At 55.6% G+C, this 13,696-nt stretch overlaps 2 protein-coding genes across 2 annotated transcripts; both read right to left on the bottom strand.

Moving 5' to 3' along the window:
* Positions 1-3,241: 3,241 nt before the first annotated feature.
* LOC113999300 (protocadherin alpha-2-like) lies at positions 3,242-6,931 on the bottom strand. The gene has a single exon (XM_039388343.1). The coding sequence runs from the start codon at positions 5,861-5,863 to the stop codon at positions 3,257-3,259; it is 2,607 nt and encodes an 868-aa protein (XP_039244277.1). The 5' UTR covers positions 5,864-6,931; the 3' UTR covers positions 3,242-3,256.
* Positions 6,932-10,242: 3,311 nt separating this feature from the next.
* Positions 10,243-13,146, bottom strand: LOC113999299 (protocadherin alpha-2-like). Its single transcript, XM_039388347.1, has one exon. It carries the CDS (start codon positions 12,853-12,855, stop codon positions 10,243-10,245), a length of 2,613 nt encoding a protein of 870 aa, XP_039244281.1. The 5' UTR covers positions 12,856-13,146.
* Positions 13,147-13,696: the final 550 nt, after the last annotated feature.

Genomic DNA, 13,696 nt, shown 5'->3' on the forward strand with positions numbered 1-13,696 from the left:
TCACTCATCAGCACGATCCACTTGTCACACAGTCAGACAAAAGCCGGGAAGGAAACACCACAGCACTGTCACTAAGAACATCCCCTTGACCCCAACACATCTCTTTGGGGAAAGGGATTTTGGTCCCTCCTCCAGCCCTGCTGGCTCTCACCCACTCAGGCTGGGCCTGGAAGCAGCACAAAAGGTACCCGAGCAGGAAATGGTGCTTTGTTGGTCCCATAGGATCAACACTGTGTTGACTCAACATAAAGATGCCACAACTGAACAGGAGCTAATGCACACCAGTCTCTCCAACACACCCATTTCAAGTGTGCAACTTACCTGCAGCGCCACCGGTTCCTTCTTCCAAAAACAAATATTTTCGGGGGAGGGGGGGGTGGGGGTGGGGGGTGGGGGTGGGGGGGGGGGGGTGGTGTTTGGGGGGGGGGGGGTGGGGGGGGTGGGTGTTTTTGTGGGTGTGGGGGGGAGGGAAATAGATTTAAAAGGATATTTGTAATTAACATTATCAGTTCCTGGGGAAGCTGGACAAAAGCAGTTACTCATGTTCCTCACAAACTGGAGAGTGTACAGTGCCCTTATGTATTTTTCTCACAGGGGAAGGAGGAAGCAGAGCTGTAAGCTACGGACATTCTCTCAAAGTGAAACTTAGCTCAGGACACACAACAGAACACACATCCCCCACACCGATGGGAAATGGCCCAAATGTCTGACACACTGCCACTGAGAGAGGAAATCAACCAACCAACCAACAAAACCACCAAAACAAACTCAAAGCTTTGGCAGTTTGGCACAAGAGAGGAGAAAAACAAAGGACCTGTTCGGCTGCAGTGAAACACAATTTTTTGGCAAAATCTTGAACACCAAGACCAATCCTTCCCCTGCCTATCAATATTAAGAGCAGAGAGGTAATCAAGGAAAGGTTTAGAAAAGGCTTGACAGCATGATCCAAATTTCAAAGAGCTTCTGTTTGACCAACAACATTCCACATCAAAACCAAGAAAGTAAGACACACACAGCAGATGTTTTACAAGCAGCAACACCAGAAACAACTGTACCCTGAGATACTCAGAACATCTGGAGGTCCTGACAGGATCCCAGGAGAGCAGCACTGTGTGCTGGGACCCTTCCTGAGGTATTCCATTATAATCTTCCATCTTGCACCCTGCGAACTGGGATCTCCACAGCTAAGCAGACATTCTCCTTTTCATCCCCAATGACCTTTCCACATCCTCACCTTCTCTCATGACTGGCACAAAGAATACATGGAATGCTGCAAACCCACTCTGGGACTCTTTGACTCTTCCCACATGCCAGGATGCTTTCTGCCTTTGCAGCAATGTCAAATACAATTCGAGTGCTTAAATATTCTGTGATTAGAGGCGTGAACAGCTCTGACCAATGTCCCCACAGATTGTCTTCTTCAAGAAGACCAAACCAAACAATGAAGCACAAGTGCAATCAAAGTGTCAGTGGGGTAGAAGAATTTCTACCACAGAAATTTCTACAAAGCTGGGCTGCTCTGTAGATGTGGAGGTTTGGTGTGTACATCCAGACACCAGAATGAGCTGTGTGTGGTAACAGGACACACCAGCTCTGCCCAGACTGACTGGCCAAGAGCACAAGTAGGGAAGAACAGAGCACAGAGATGACACTCATCTCCTCAACTGCCCTTAAATATCCTCTATGAAGAGGAGCACAGAGGCAACATCTGGGGAAGCTGTTACAGGTGTCTTACAATACACACAGACCGCAGGTTGAAGTGCTTCCCTCCCACAACAACATCCCCAAAACGGTGCAAAAATGGTCATCAGTTTGCATGTTCCGAATTCTTATCCAACACATTCCCTATGCCAGGCTGCAGCAGCACAGGGAACCGTCTCTGATAGGAAATATTCATAACTTCCTAGGACTTTGTGGCCATTTCAATACCACATACATTTTCAAGATCCAGAAGGCCTCCAACTCCACAACCTTGACACTTGAGAAAAGATCCTGGGCAAAACCACTTTATGCCCATCCTGCTTCCCACTTTCCTCTAGGCATCATCCTCCATTCCTCACTCTGCAACATTTATTCTCCAGAAAAGACCATCATCTCCCAGTCCCCTCTTCTTATGACAGGGACCATGGTCTTCCCAAGGATTTCCAGTTCCCTCGTGTACACAAGTCTTCCCACTGCTCAAGGGCACCTTTCACATCAGCACATGCACAGGCCCTACTCACTGTCACTGCCACATTCACCTCTGGCACAAGTCACAATCTCCCACCTCAAGCCTCAACTTTTGCTTACCCTCCCCAGCAACTAAAACACTGTAAAACCCACACAGGTGGCATCCCATGCCCGGTGTCCATCAGACTCTCTGCAGCTGATCCTTCGGGTCAGCAGTTTCAGAGGGAAATGTTACACACCTGTGAGTAACACTCGCTGCAGAGCTCTGCTCGGGACAGCTCTCATGGCAACGGGCACTGATGTCACAATAATAGAGAGACAGAACAACCCAGATGCTGAGGAGCACAGCAATGCAGTCCATTCCATCCCCTGGGTAGGAGAAATTGGCTGAGGGATTATTGTGTTCTTGCGGAAAACAGAATTTCCGTGGAAGCTGTATGGGTGCTGCTAATGTAAATATTGATAAAAATATCAAAACAAGTGAGTGTACACCAAGCCTCCTGTCCAGCCACAAACGCAGTTTCAAAACTACAGCTCACAAAAACGGGGGAAAAATAAACAGCCATGAAACCAATAATAAAGACACCAAACAAACTAAAACCCCAGGAAATCTCCAGAACCCCTTCCCAGTTTTCAAAATGACACGACTGGGAAAACCAAAATGGAGAAATTACGCCATGGAGATTGAAAATACGTTAAAGCACAAGCCCAAACTGTCACCCTACCTCACATGTCATGTAGAGGAGAATGTCAGAAGATGAGGACAGAAAAAAACCCACATGTGATACCACCACGGTCAGCAGTCAGCAAAGGCAATAAGGAAGAAGGCAGTACATAGGGCCTGGGGACTGACACCACCACAGCCTGTCCTGCACATCAAGCTCGGGTGCAAATGCTACACATCAGCAAGTTCTGTCTCCAAAACTCAAACGTCGAGGCAACACAGGTCAACTCTCATCACAATCAGCAGTGATTTCATTCTATGGAAGAATAATTCATATCCACAGCAGCAAATCTCTGCTGCGAACCCCAAGGGGTTACCGGGATACCTTTATCCAATACAGATAAAAAGGTACAATTAACATATTTAAGCACCTGTAAAGCAACCACTTCCACAAGCCAGGGGCGCGGAGCCCGGAGCCCGACAGGGCCGGCCCAGGGGGCGGGAGAGAAGGGGCAGAGGGAGGAGGGAACAAGTAGACGAGAGCAAGGGATTGTCACTGACCGTGTCGAGGAGAGCGGGAGGCTCCGGCTGCGTGTCCTTGGCCGCGGCGCCGGGCGGCGGCGGGAAGTTGGGGCTGAAAACCATCAGGTCGCTCTTGGCCGCGCCGTCCGCCACGCACAGGCTCCGGCTGTGGCGCTGCGAGTACGACCAGCTGCCCACTTCGCTGGCGCACACCAGCGTCGTGGGCCCGGGCCCCGACAGCACGGCCGCCCGCGGCGCCCAGCGCGACGCCCCGTACAGCACCACGGCCAGCAGGAACAGGCTCGACACGCCGCAGATCGCCACCACCAGCCACACGTTCGTCGCCGCCGCCGCCGCCGGCCCAGAGCCGCTCTCGCCGCCCGCCAACGAGCGCGGCAGCAGCGACGACGAGCCCGCCGCCGCCGCCAGCGCCGCCTCGCCGCCCTCCACCAGCGACACGCTCAGCGTCGCCGTGGCCGAGCGCGCCGGCTCGCCGTGGTCCCGCACCACGATCACCAGCCTCTGCCGCGGCCCGTCCGCCTCCTCCAGCGCCCGCGCCGTGCTCACCTCGCCGCTGTACAGCCCCACGCGGAACAAGGCGCTCTTGCCCCGCGGCTCCCACAGCTCGTAGCGCAGCCATGCGTTGTAGCCCGAGTCCGCGTCCACCGCCCGGATCTTCGCCACCACCTGACCCGACGGCGAACCCCACGACGCCCACGCCCACAGCGTCCCCGCCTCCCCCGACACGGACCCGGCCTCCGACCCGCCGCCCGCCGCCGGCAGCAGCGCCGGCGCGTTGTCGTTCTCGTCCACCACGAACAGCTGCACCGTCGCGTTGCCGCACAGCGACGGCTCCCCCGCGTCCACCGCACGCACCTCGAACTGCAGCACCTGCACCTCCTCGTAGTCCAGCGGCCGCAGCGCCCGCAACACGCCGCTCTCCGCCTCCACCGACACGTAGCTCGACGCCGCAACACCCCCCACCGAGCCCGACGTCCCCGACCCCCACGACCCCGACCCCCCGCCCAACGCGCCCTCCCACAACGAGTAGCTCACGCGCCCGTTGCCCGCCCCGTCCGGGTCCCGCGCCCACAGCCGCGCCAGCTCCGCGCCCGCCAAGTTGTTCTCCCGCGCCAGCACCGTGTACACCGCCTGCGCGAACGACGGCGCGTTGTCGTTCACGTCCGACACCGGCACGCGCAGCCCAACGCGGGCGCCCAGCGACGGAGAACCGCCGTCCTCCGCACGCACCTCCACCTCGTACTCCGACACCCGCTCCCGGTCCAGCAACTCCCGCAGCACCAGCGAGTACGACCCCGACAACGTCGCCTCCAGAACGAACGGACCCGACGGCCACACCCAGCACCGCACACGACCGTTCGACCCCGAGTCCCGGTCCCACACGCTCAGCAGGGCCACCACCGTCCCCAGCGACGCGTCCTCGGGCACCGGCACCGACAGCGACGTCACCCGCACCTCCGGCGCGTTGTCGTTCACGTCCAGCACCTCCAGCTCCACGCTGCAGTGACCCGACAGCGGGGGCGTCCCTTGGTCTCTCGCTTCTATACGGAAATCAAATATACTGACTTCTTCAAAGTCCAGAGCACCCGTCAGGTGAATCTCACCTGTCTTCGGATTCATGGAAATCACATCTCTTCCACTCGGCGGAATGAAGCTGGTTGCAGTGTAGGTCACTTCACTATTACTTCCTTCATCTGCATCTGTGGCGTTCACCCGTGCCACCAGCGTCCCCACTGAAGCGTTCTCTGGTAGTTGCACTTTATACACCGATTGGTTGAACTGGGGCGCGTTGTCGTTCGCATCCAGCACCGAGATCACCAGCTCCATCGTCCCTGTCAGAGATGGCCGGCCCCCGTCACTCGCCGTCAGCAACAACCGGTGCACCGGCATCGTCTCCCGGTCCAGAGGTTTCCTTAAAACAAGTTCGGGAACAATATTTCGCTCATTTGATTTTTGTAAATCCAAAGAGAAATGTTCGTTGGGACTCAGTGTGTAGGAGAGCTGCGCGTTCGCTCCAATATCTGCATCTGACGCGCCCTCCAGTGGGAAACGAGACCCCACCACAGACAATTCCGCGATGCTGATGTTTTTTCGGGCGGCGGGGAAGATGGGGGCATTGTCATTAATGTCGGTGACCTCCAGCTCCACGTGGAAGACGCGCAGCGGCCGCTCCAGCAGCACCTCCAGCCGCAGCGCGCACGGCGCGCTCTTGCCGCACAGCTCCTCCCGGTCCAGCCGCGAGCTCACCACCAGCGCCCCGCTCGCCCCGCTCACCTCCACGCTCGCCCGCCGGCCCCCAGGCACCAGCCGCAGCCGCCGCGCCTCCGCCTCGCCCGCCTCCAGACCCAGGTCCTGCGCCACACGGCCCACCACCGTCCCGGCCTTCGCTTCCTCCGGCACCGAGTACCGCACCTGCCCCCAGCACAGCGCCCACGCCGCCTGCACCGCCACCACCCGCAACACCGCACCCCACAAACACTCGCCCATCGCCGCCGCACACGACCAGTCCTTCCGACCCCGCACGGGCCCCGCACGGCTCCCGCCGCCGCCCGCACGCACCGGCTCCGCTGCCCGGCCCCAGCCGCCCCCCCGCGCTCACAGCCGGGCTCTCCGCCGCACCGCCAAGGAGCCGCCCACACGCCCTTCCTCAGCCTGCAGCGACACCGTGCGCTGCTCCGCCGCCTCACACGCTCCAAACAGCGCCCAAGCCTCTGCCCTGACACACGCATCTCCTCTGCCGGCTCCTCTCACCGTGCTGGTTTTTCTTTTACTTATTTTTCTTTATCGCCTGCTGTTTCCTTGCAAATATTTCTTTCTTTCCTTCTTCCCCTTTTCTCGTCTGACTTTCTTCTATTTTTTTCCTTCAGTTCCCTATACTGAATGGAGGCGGGAGGCGTTCTTTTCATGCTTTTTACCTCTTTGTATTCTGCTCTTCCCTCCTTCTCAAGTCTTCTTTCTTCATTTCCGTCTTTCTCGTTTTCCTCCTTTCCGTGTCGTGCCTTGTTCTTAATTTGTCTTCTCTCTCCATCCTTTTCTCTTCTTCAATCCCCCGGCAGTTCGCCCTTTGCCTGCGCTTCTGAGACCATCAAAGTCGGAGCCATCATCCCTAATTACGGGACGTCCGCTCCAGAGCGAGGTACTTTAACCGGGGCGGGGAGGCTGTAAGGGACCGACTCCGCTCGGTGCGTGCTGCTCAGGTCCTTTATAGTCTCTTCTGTTCTTCCATTCTTCCGTTCTTTCTTTCTTTCTGGATGGCTTTGGACTTGCATGGATTTCTTCCTTCCATTTAAATTTCTTTCATTTCCTTATGCTTTTTTCTTTTTCTCTTGCCTTTTCTTTCTTTCCTTGTTCACCTTCCCCGCGTCTTCTCTTCCCTGCTCTTAGATTCGCTGCTGGTTTTTTCTTCACCTCTTCTTCCATTTCCATCTTAGTCTCTATATTGTTATTTTCTTCCTCTACCAAAATACTTCCAAATGTGTACATCATGCTCACAACGAAGGACGTGCCTTTCTGAAAGGGCTCTCATTCTTCTCTTTGCCACAATTCCTCATATTCATTTTTTTTTTTTTAATTTCTTTTTTTTCCCCCCGACATTCTCCCCACTGGAACAGAAGCCCAAACCCCAGCTAAGGGGACATATAATTGAAAAAAATGCATCAAAGTTTACAAATAACCCCAGGGAATTTCTCAGTTGAGAAATCGAACCTATTACAGCCCAGCACACCAATCCTTCAGGAATGCTGCAAAAAGCACTGGGCAACCACAGCTGCTCAGAACTCCTTGATGAAGAGCTAGAGCTGTTCTTCATGACTCATGTTCTACCTGCACAGCCAACAAAATGCCACCAAGATAACACCACGGCATTGCCACTGAGAACATCTGCTGCATGCACGACACAGCTACTCCAACAAATCCATTAAGGTCACTTCTCCATGTGTCCTTGCTTCCACCTGCTCACCCTGTGCCAGGCAGCAGCAGAAAGGGAATGAGAGCTGGTAGTGGTGCTCCAAACCTACAGGCATTTCAATCCAGGCAACATTCAGCCAATCCAACAGGAAGACACCACAGCTGAACAGGAACCAAAGTTCACCTGTCTCTCACACACAGCCTCTACAGGTACCTGTTGCCTCAATGGTGTCATTTTCAGAAAAAGAAGCATTTTCAGAACAGGAAAACTGGGTTTAAGGGACATTTTCCCTTAATAATATGAGTAACTTTGGGGGATGCTGTACAGAAAAAACATACATTCACTAAGAGCTTGGAAATTACAGAAGAGCGTGTAGTGCTCCCTTTTGCACTTTTATCACAGGGGAAGCAGGAGGGACACCTGAACATCAGTGACATTCTCTCAACAGCAAACTCAGCTCAGGAGAGTAGAAAAACCTTCCCTGAGGCTGATGGATTACTGTTCAAGCACCTGCCACCTGATAGCTGCCAATATTCTGCTGTCTGCATGTCATCCACAGTTATCAACACATTGCCAATGTGAGAGAAGAAAAAAGGGTCAACGTTCTCACTCAGAGAAGAGGGAGGAGGAGGAGGAGGAGAAAACAAAGGGACCCATCCCACTGTACTGAAATGCCAGGCTTGACAATATCTTGAATACAGAGACAACTTCTTCCCTTCCCTAGCAACACCAAGACTACAGAAATGACTCAGGCAACATTCTGAGAAAGCTGGTACAATGATACAAGTTTCAAAAAGTTTTTGTTTGACCAACAACATTCCACAACAAAGAAAAGCAATTAAAGGCATATGCCTGCCATATGGCAGGTAACTTTAGAAGCAGTAACACCACAGAAAACAACAGAGCACAAGGAGATGCAGAGGTACTGGAGCTCCTGAGAGGATCCCAGGACAGCAGCCTTGTGTGCCAGGCCTTTCCTCAGGGTTTTCTATGGGCATCTCCTATCCTGTGCCATGGGAAATGAGATCTCCACATCTAAGCAGGCATTCTCCAATTCCTCCCCAATAACACAGACCGTGTCCTACCCAGCATCTCCATTTCCCTCAGACAACACTCCTCCCCACTCAAACTCACCCTCTCCATGACACAGGCCCAGGCCCTACTTGGAGCCATTCATAGGATCACTGCCAAGATAGCAAACATTGCTCAACTCCAGCAACAGGTCCCATCTGTAAAGCCCACTTTGCATATGATTCAGGCCTTAGCACCTCTTCATCTTCCCTCATGATCACCACAAAGGAAATATGAAGTATGTAAATACCACACAGCATCGGGCTGTGTCTTCCCAGCACCTGATCTTCACCAGGAATGCTTTGCTCCTTTTCAGCAATCTCACATGGACATAGCTCAGAGCTGCACATGACAGTTCTTACAGATTCTGTGATTAGAACTCTGATAGGGATCAGAACAGGACTGGGAGCAGTCCCCATGGATTTTGTTCTTCAAGAGAACCATATCAAATGCCAAAGCGCAAGTGGTCTCACAAGACCAACTGAGGCAAATTATATCACAAAAAAACAGAGCTGGGATGCTCTGCACGGTTTGATGTTTACCTGCACATATCAGAATGAGCCATGTCTGACAACAGGACACACCACCTCTACCACGTTCAACTGCACAAGGAGGGGAAGTCCAGTGCACAAAGATTTCACCCACCACCTCATTACACGCTCTGGGATAAGAACCAAAAAGCACAACAGCATAACAGATTGTATCAACTGTGTAGGAAAAATTGGCTTGGGTTTTGTTGGGAGAGGTGATTCTCTGGATTGTTTGTTTTCTTTTTTAAAAAATTATTTCCACGGCTTTTGAAATTATGCTGTTGTTGATATAAGTTTTGCTACAACATCAAAAGACTCAAGCATGTTTCATGCTACTTTTCTGGCTAGTAAAGTACATCCACAACCCAGGGAACAAAGAAAGCAGGAGAAGAAAATTTCACTTCCTAGCACTTCATCTTGGAGAACACGCCTCTCTCTGAACACATTACAATGCTAAGGAGAGCAACAAGATACTCAGGAAGAGACCATAAGAAAGGTTCACCACATCTTCCCAAGTTTCATAATGACTCTAGTGGTAGAACCAAATCGGACAGCTTATATTTCCACAGGCAGACAAAACCCTGAAGTCACAATTTTCACCTTGCATAACAGCAGAATCAAAGAGGAGGTAGTCAATTTTCAATAACAAACAACACCCAAACTGTTCAAGACTGTCGAGCAGTGCCTGGAGAAGTGTTGAAGCATTCCCTTCCCACAACACCTTTTTGGAAACAAGCAGTCCATCAGACAACATTCAACACTGCATCTCACCAGCTCTTACATACACACGGCCTACATAAGGAAGGCAGCAGCAGCAGCAAAAGGAACTGTCTCTGGTGGAAGGTGTTCATAACCCCAAAGGACATTGTGGACATTTCCATTTTCACACACTCTCTCATGACCAGGGAGGTCTCCCACTCCAGACCCTTAGAGTCTGGAAAAGATCCTCAGCAAGAATGCTCTGTTCCACTCCTGCCTCACCATAACCCATTCCTCCAGGAATCCTCTGCTCCCCACTGAGACAGAAGATGAGGACAGAAAAAAACCGACATGTGATACCACCACGGTCAGCAGTCAGCAAAGGCAATAAGGAAGAAGGCAGTACATAGGGCCTGGGGACTGACACCACCACAGCCTGTCCTGCACACCAAGCTCGGGTGCAAATGCTACACATCAGCAAGTTCTGTCTCCAAAACTCAAACGTCGAGGCAACACAGGTCAACTCTCATCACAATCAGCAGTGATTTCATTCTATGGAAGAATAATTCATATCCACAGCAGCAAATCTCTGCTGCGAACCCCAAGGAGTTACCGCGATACCTCTATCGGATACAGATGAAAATGTACAATTAACATATTTAAGCACCTGTAAAGCAACCACTCCCACAAGCCAGGGGCGCGGAGCCCGGAGCCCAACAAGGCTGGCCCAGGGGGCGGGAGAGAAGGGGCAAAGGGAGGAGGGAATAAGTAGACAAGAGCAAGGGATTGTCACTGACCGTGTCGAGGAGAGCGGGAGGCTCCGGCTGCGTGTCCTTGGCCGCGGCGCCGGGCGGCGGCGGGAAGTTGGGGCTGAAAACCATCAGGTCGCTCTTGGCCGCGCCGTCCGCCACGCACAGGCTCCGGCTGTGGCGCTGCGAGTACGACCAGCTGCCCACTTCGCTGGCGCACACCAGCGTCGTGGGCCCGGGCCCCGACAGCACGGCCGCCCGCGGCGCCCAGCGCGACGCCCCGTACAGCACCACGGCCAGCAGGAACAGGCTCGACACGCCGCAGATCGCCACCACCAGCCACACGTTCGTCGCCGCCGCCGCCGCCGCCGCCGGCCCAGAGCCGCTCTCGCCGCCCGCCAACGAGCGCGGCAGCAGCGACGACGAGCCCGCCGCCGCCGCCAGCGCCGCCTCGCCGCCCTCCACCAGCGACACGCTCAGCGTCGCCGTGGCCGAGCGCGCCGGCTCGCCGTGGTCCCGCACCACGATCACCAGCCTCTGCCGCGGCCCGTCCGCCTCCTCCAGCGCCCGCGCCGTGCTCACCTCGCCGCTGTACAGCCCCACGCGGAACAAGGCGCTCTTGCCCCGCGGCTCCCACAGCTCGTAGCGCAGCCACGCGTTGTAGCCCGAGTCCGCGTCCACCGCCCGGATCTTCGCCACCACCTGACCCGACGGAGAACCCCACGACGCCCACGCCCACAGCGTCCCCGCCTCCCCCGACACGGACCCGGCCTCCGACCCGCCGCCCGCCGCCGGCAGCAGCGCCGGCGCGTTGTCGTTCTCGTCCACCACGAACAGCTGCACCGTCGCGTTGCCGCACAGCGACGGCTCCCCCGCGTCCACCGCACGCACCTCGAACTGCAGCACCTGCACCTCCTCGTAATCCAGCGGCTGCAGCGCCCGCAACACGCCGCTCTCCGCCTCCACCGACACGTAGCTCGACGCCGCAACACCCCCCACCGACCCCGACCCCCCCGACCCCCACGACCCCGACCCCCCGCCCAACGCGCCCTCCCACAACGAGTAGCTCACGCGCCCGTTGCCCGCCTCGTCCGGGTCCCGCGCCCACAGCCGCGCCAGCTCCGCGCCCGCCAAGTTGTTCTCCCGCGCCAGCACCGTGTACACCGCCTGCGCGAACGACGGCGCGTTGTCGTTCACGTCCGACACCGGCACACGCAGCCCAACGCGGCCGCCCAGCGACGGAGAACCGCCGTCCTCCGCACGCACCTCCACCTCGTACTCCGACACCCGCTCCCGGTCCAGCAACTCCCGCAGCACCAGCGAGTACGACCCCGACAACGTCGCCTCCAGAACGAATGGACCCGACGGCCACACCCAGCACCGCACACGACCGTTCGACCCCGAGTCCCGGTCCCACACGCTCAGCAGGGCCACCACCGTCCCCAGCGACGCGTCCTCCGACACCGGCACCGACAGCGACGTCACCCGCACCTCTGGCGCGTTGTCGTTCACGTCCAGCACCTCCAACACCCCCTTGCAGTGACCCGACAGCGAGGGCGTCCCTTGGTCTCTCGCTTCAATACGAAAATTAAATACATTGACTTCTTCAAAGTCCAGGGCGCCCTTTAGACGGATCTCTCCCGTCTTCTCATTGACCGAAATCACATCTCTTCCACTCGGGGGAAAGAAGTTGGTTACGGTGTAGGTCAGCTCACTGTTACTTCCCTCGTCAGGATCGGTGGCGTTCACCCGCATCACCAGCGTCCCCTCTAATGCATTCTCCGGCAGCTGCACTTTATACACTGACTGGTTGAACTGGGGCGCGTTGTCGTTCACGTCAAGCACCGAGATCACCAGTTCCATCGTCCCTGTCAGAGATGGCCGGCCCCCGTCACTCGCCGTCAGCAACAACCGGTGCACAGGCATCGTCTCCCGGTCCAGCGGTCTCCTTAAAACAAGTTCAGGTTCAGTATTTGGTTCATTCGATTTTTGTATATCCAAAGAGAAATGCTCGCTAGGGCTGAGTGTGTAGGAGAGCTGAGCGTTCGCTCCGATATCCGCATCAGACGCGCCCTCCAGCGGGAAACGGGACCCCATCACAGACAATTCGGGGATGCTGATGTTTTTTCGGGCGGTGGGGAAGATGGGGGCATTGTCATTAATGTCGGTGACCTCCAGCTCCACGTGGAAGACGCGCAGCGGCCGCTCCAGCAGCACCTCCAGCCGCAGCGCGCACGGCGCGCTCTTGCCGCACAGCTCCTCCCGGTCCAGCCGCGAGCTCACCACCAGCGCCCCGCTCGCCCCGCTCACCTCCACGCTCGCCCGCCGGCCCCCAGGCACCAGCCGCAGCCGCCGCGCCTCCGCCTCGCCCGCCTCCAGACCCAGGTCCTGCGCCACACGGCCCACCACCGTCCCGGCCTTCGCTTCCTCCGGCACCGAGTACCGCACCTGCCCCCAGCACAGCGCCCACGCCGCCTGCACCGCCACCACCCGCAACACCGCACCCCACACACACTCGCCCATCGCCGCCGCACACGACCAGTCCTTCCGACCCCGCACGGGCCCCGCACGGCTCCCGCCGCCGCCCGCACGCACCGGCTCCGCTGCCCGGCCCCAGCCGCCCCCCCGCGCTCACAGCCGGGCTCTCCGCCGCACCGCCAAGGAGCCGCCCACACGCCCTTCCTCAGCCTGCAGCGACACCGTGCGCTGCTCCGCCGCCTCACACGCTCCCACACAGCGCCCAAGCCTCTGCCTGACACACGCATCTCCTCTGACATGTCCCGCTCCCCTTCTCTTTCTTTTTCTCAGTCATTTTTCCTTATCGCTTGCTGTTCCCTTCCAAAAAATCCTTCATTTTTTCCTTCTTCGTCTTTCTTCTTTTTTCTTGCTACCTTCAGTTCTCTATTTTTTATCCTGTCTCCTTTCCCTTCTTATTTCTACTTTTCCCCTTAATACTCTTTTCTTTCCTCCTTCACTTTCTTCTCTTCTTTCCTTTTTTTCTTTTTCTTCGTCATTGCGCTGCCGTTCCCCATTCTTTACACCTTTTTCCCATTGCTTTTCATCCTCCTCTATTCATTAACTTCGCTGGAAGCTCCTCAGTTACCTCCAGTCCGTAGAGGAGATCATCAGATCGGAGCCATCATCTCTAAATACAGGGCATTAGAACCGCCGCACATCGGAGCCTTGTTGGGAACCACCTCCACTCAGAATCTACAGGTAATGTCGGTGAGTGATGGTCATTTCCTTTTTTAGTCTCCTTTATTATTCCATTCTGTTCTTCCTTTCTTTCTTGCTTTCGTTCTGGCTTTATTTTTCCTTGAATAAGCTCCCATCTTTCTTTATATTTTCTTATTTCCTTTCTGCA

The sequence above is a fragment of the Pipra filicauda genome, unplaced genomic scaffold (genome assembly GCF_003945595.2).
Source record: "Pipra filicauda isolate LSUMZ 115617 unplaced genomic scaffold, ASM394559v2 scaffold638_size211741_pilon, whole genome shotgun sequence".
In the NCBI taxonomy this organism is placed as follows: domain Eukaryota; kingdom Metazoa; phylum Chordata; class Aves; order Passeriformes; family Pipridae; genus Pipra; species Pipra filicauda.

Coding starts and splice junctions, on each gene's coding strand:
- LOC113999299 (XM_039388347.1), bottom strand. CDS start 12,855: ATGGGCGAGTGTGTGTGGGGTGCGGTGTTGCGGGTGGTGGCGGTGCAG.
- LOC113999300 (XM_039388343.1), bottom strand. CDS start 5,863: ATGGGCGAGTGTTTGTGGGGTGCGGTGTTGCGGGTGGTGGCGGTGCAG.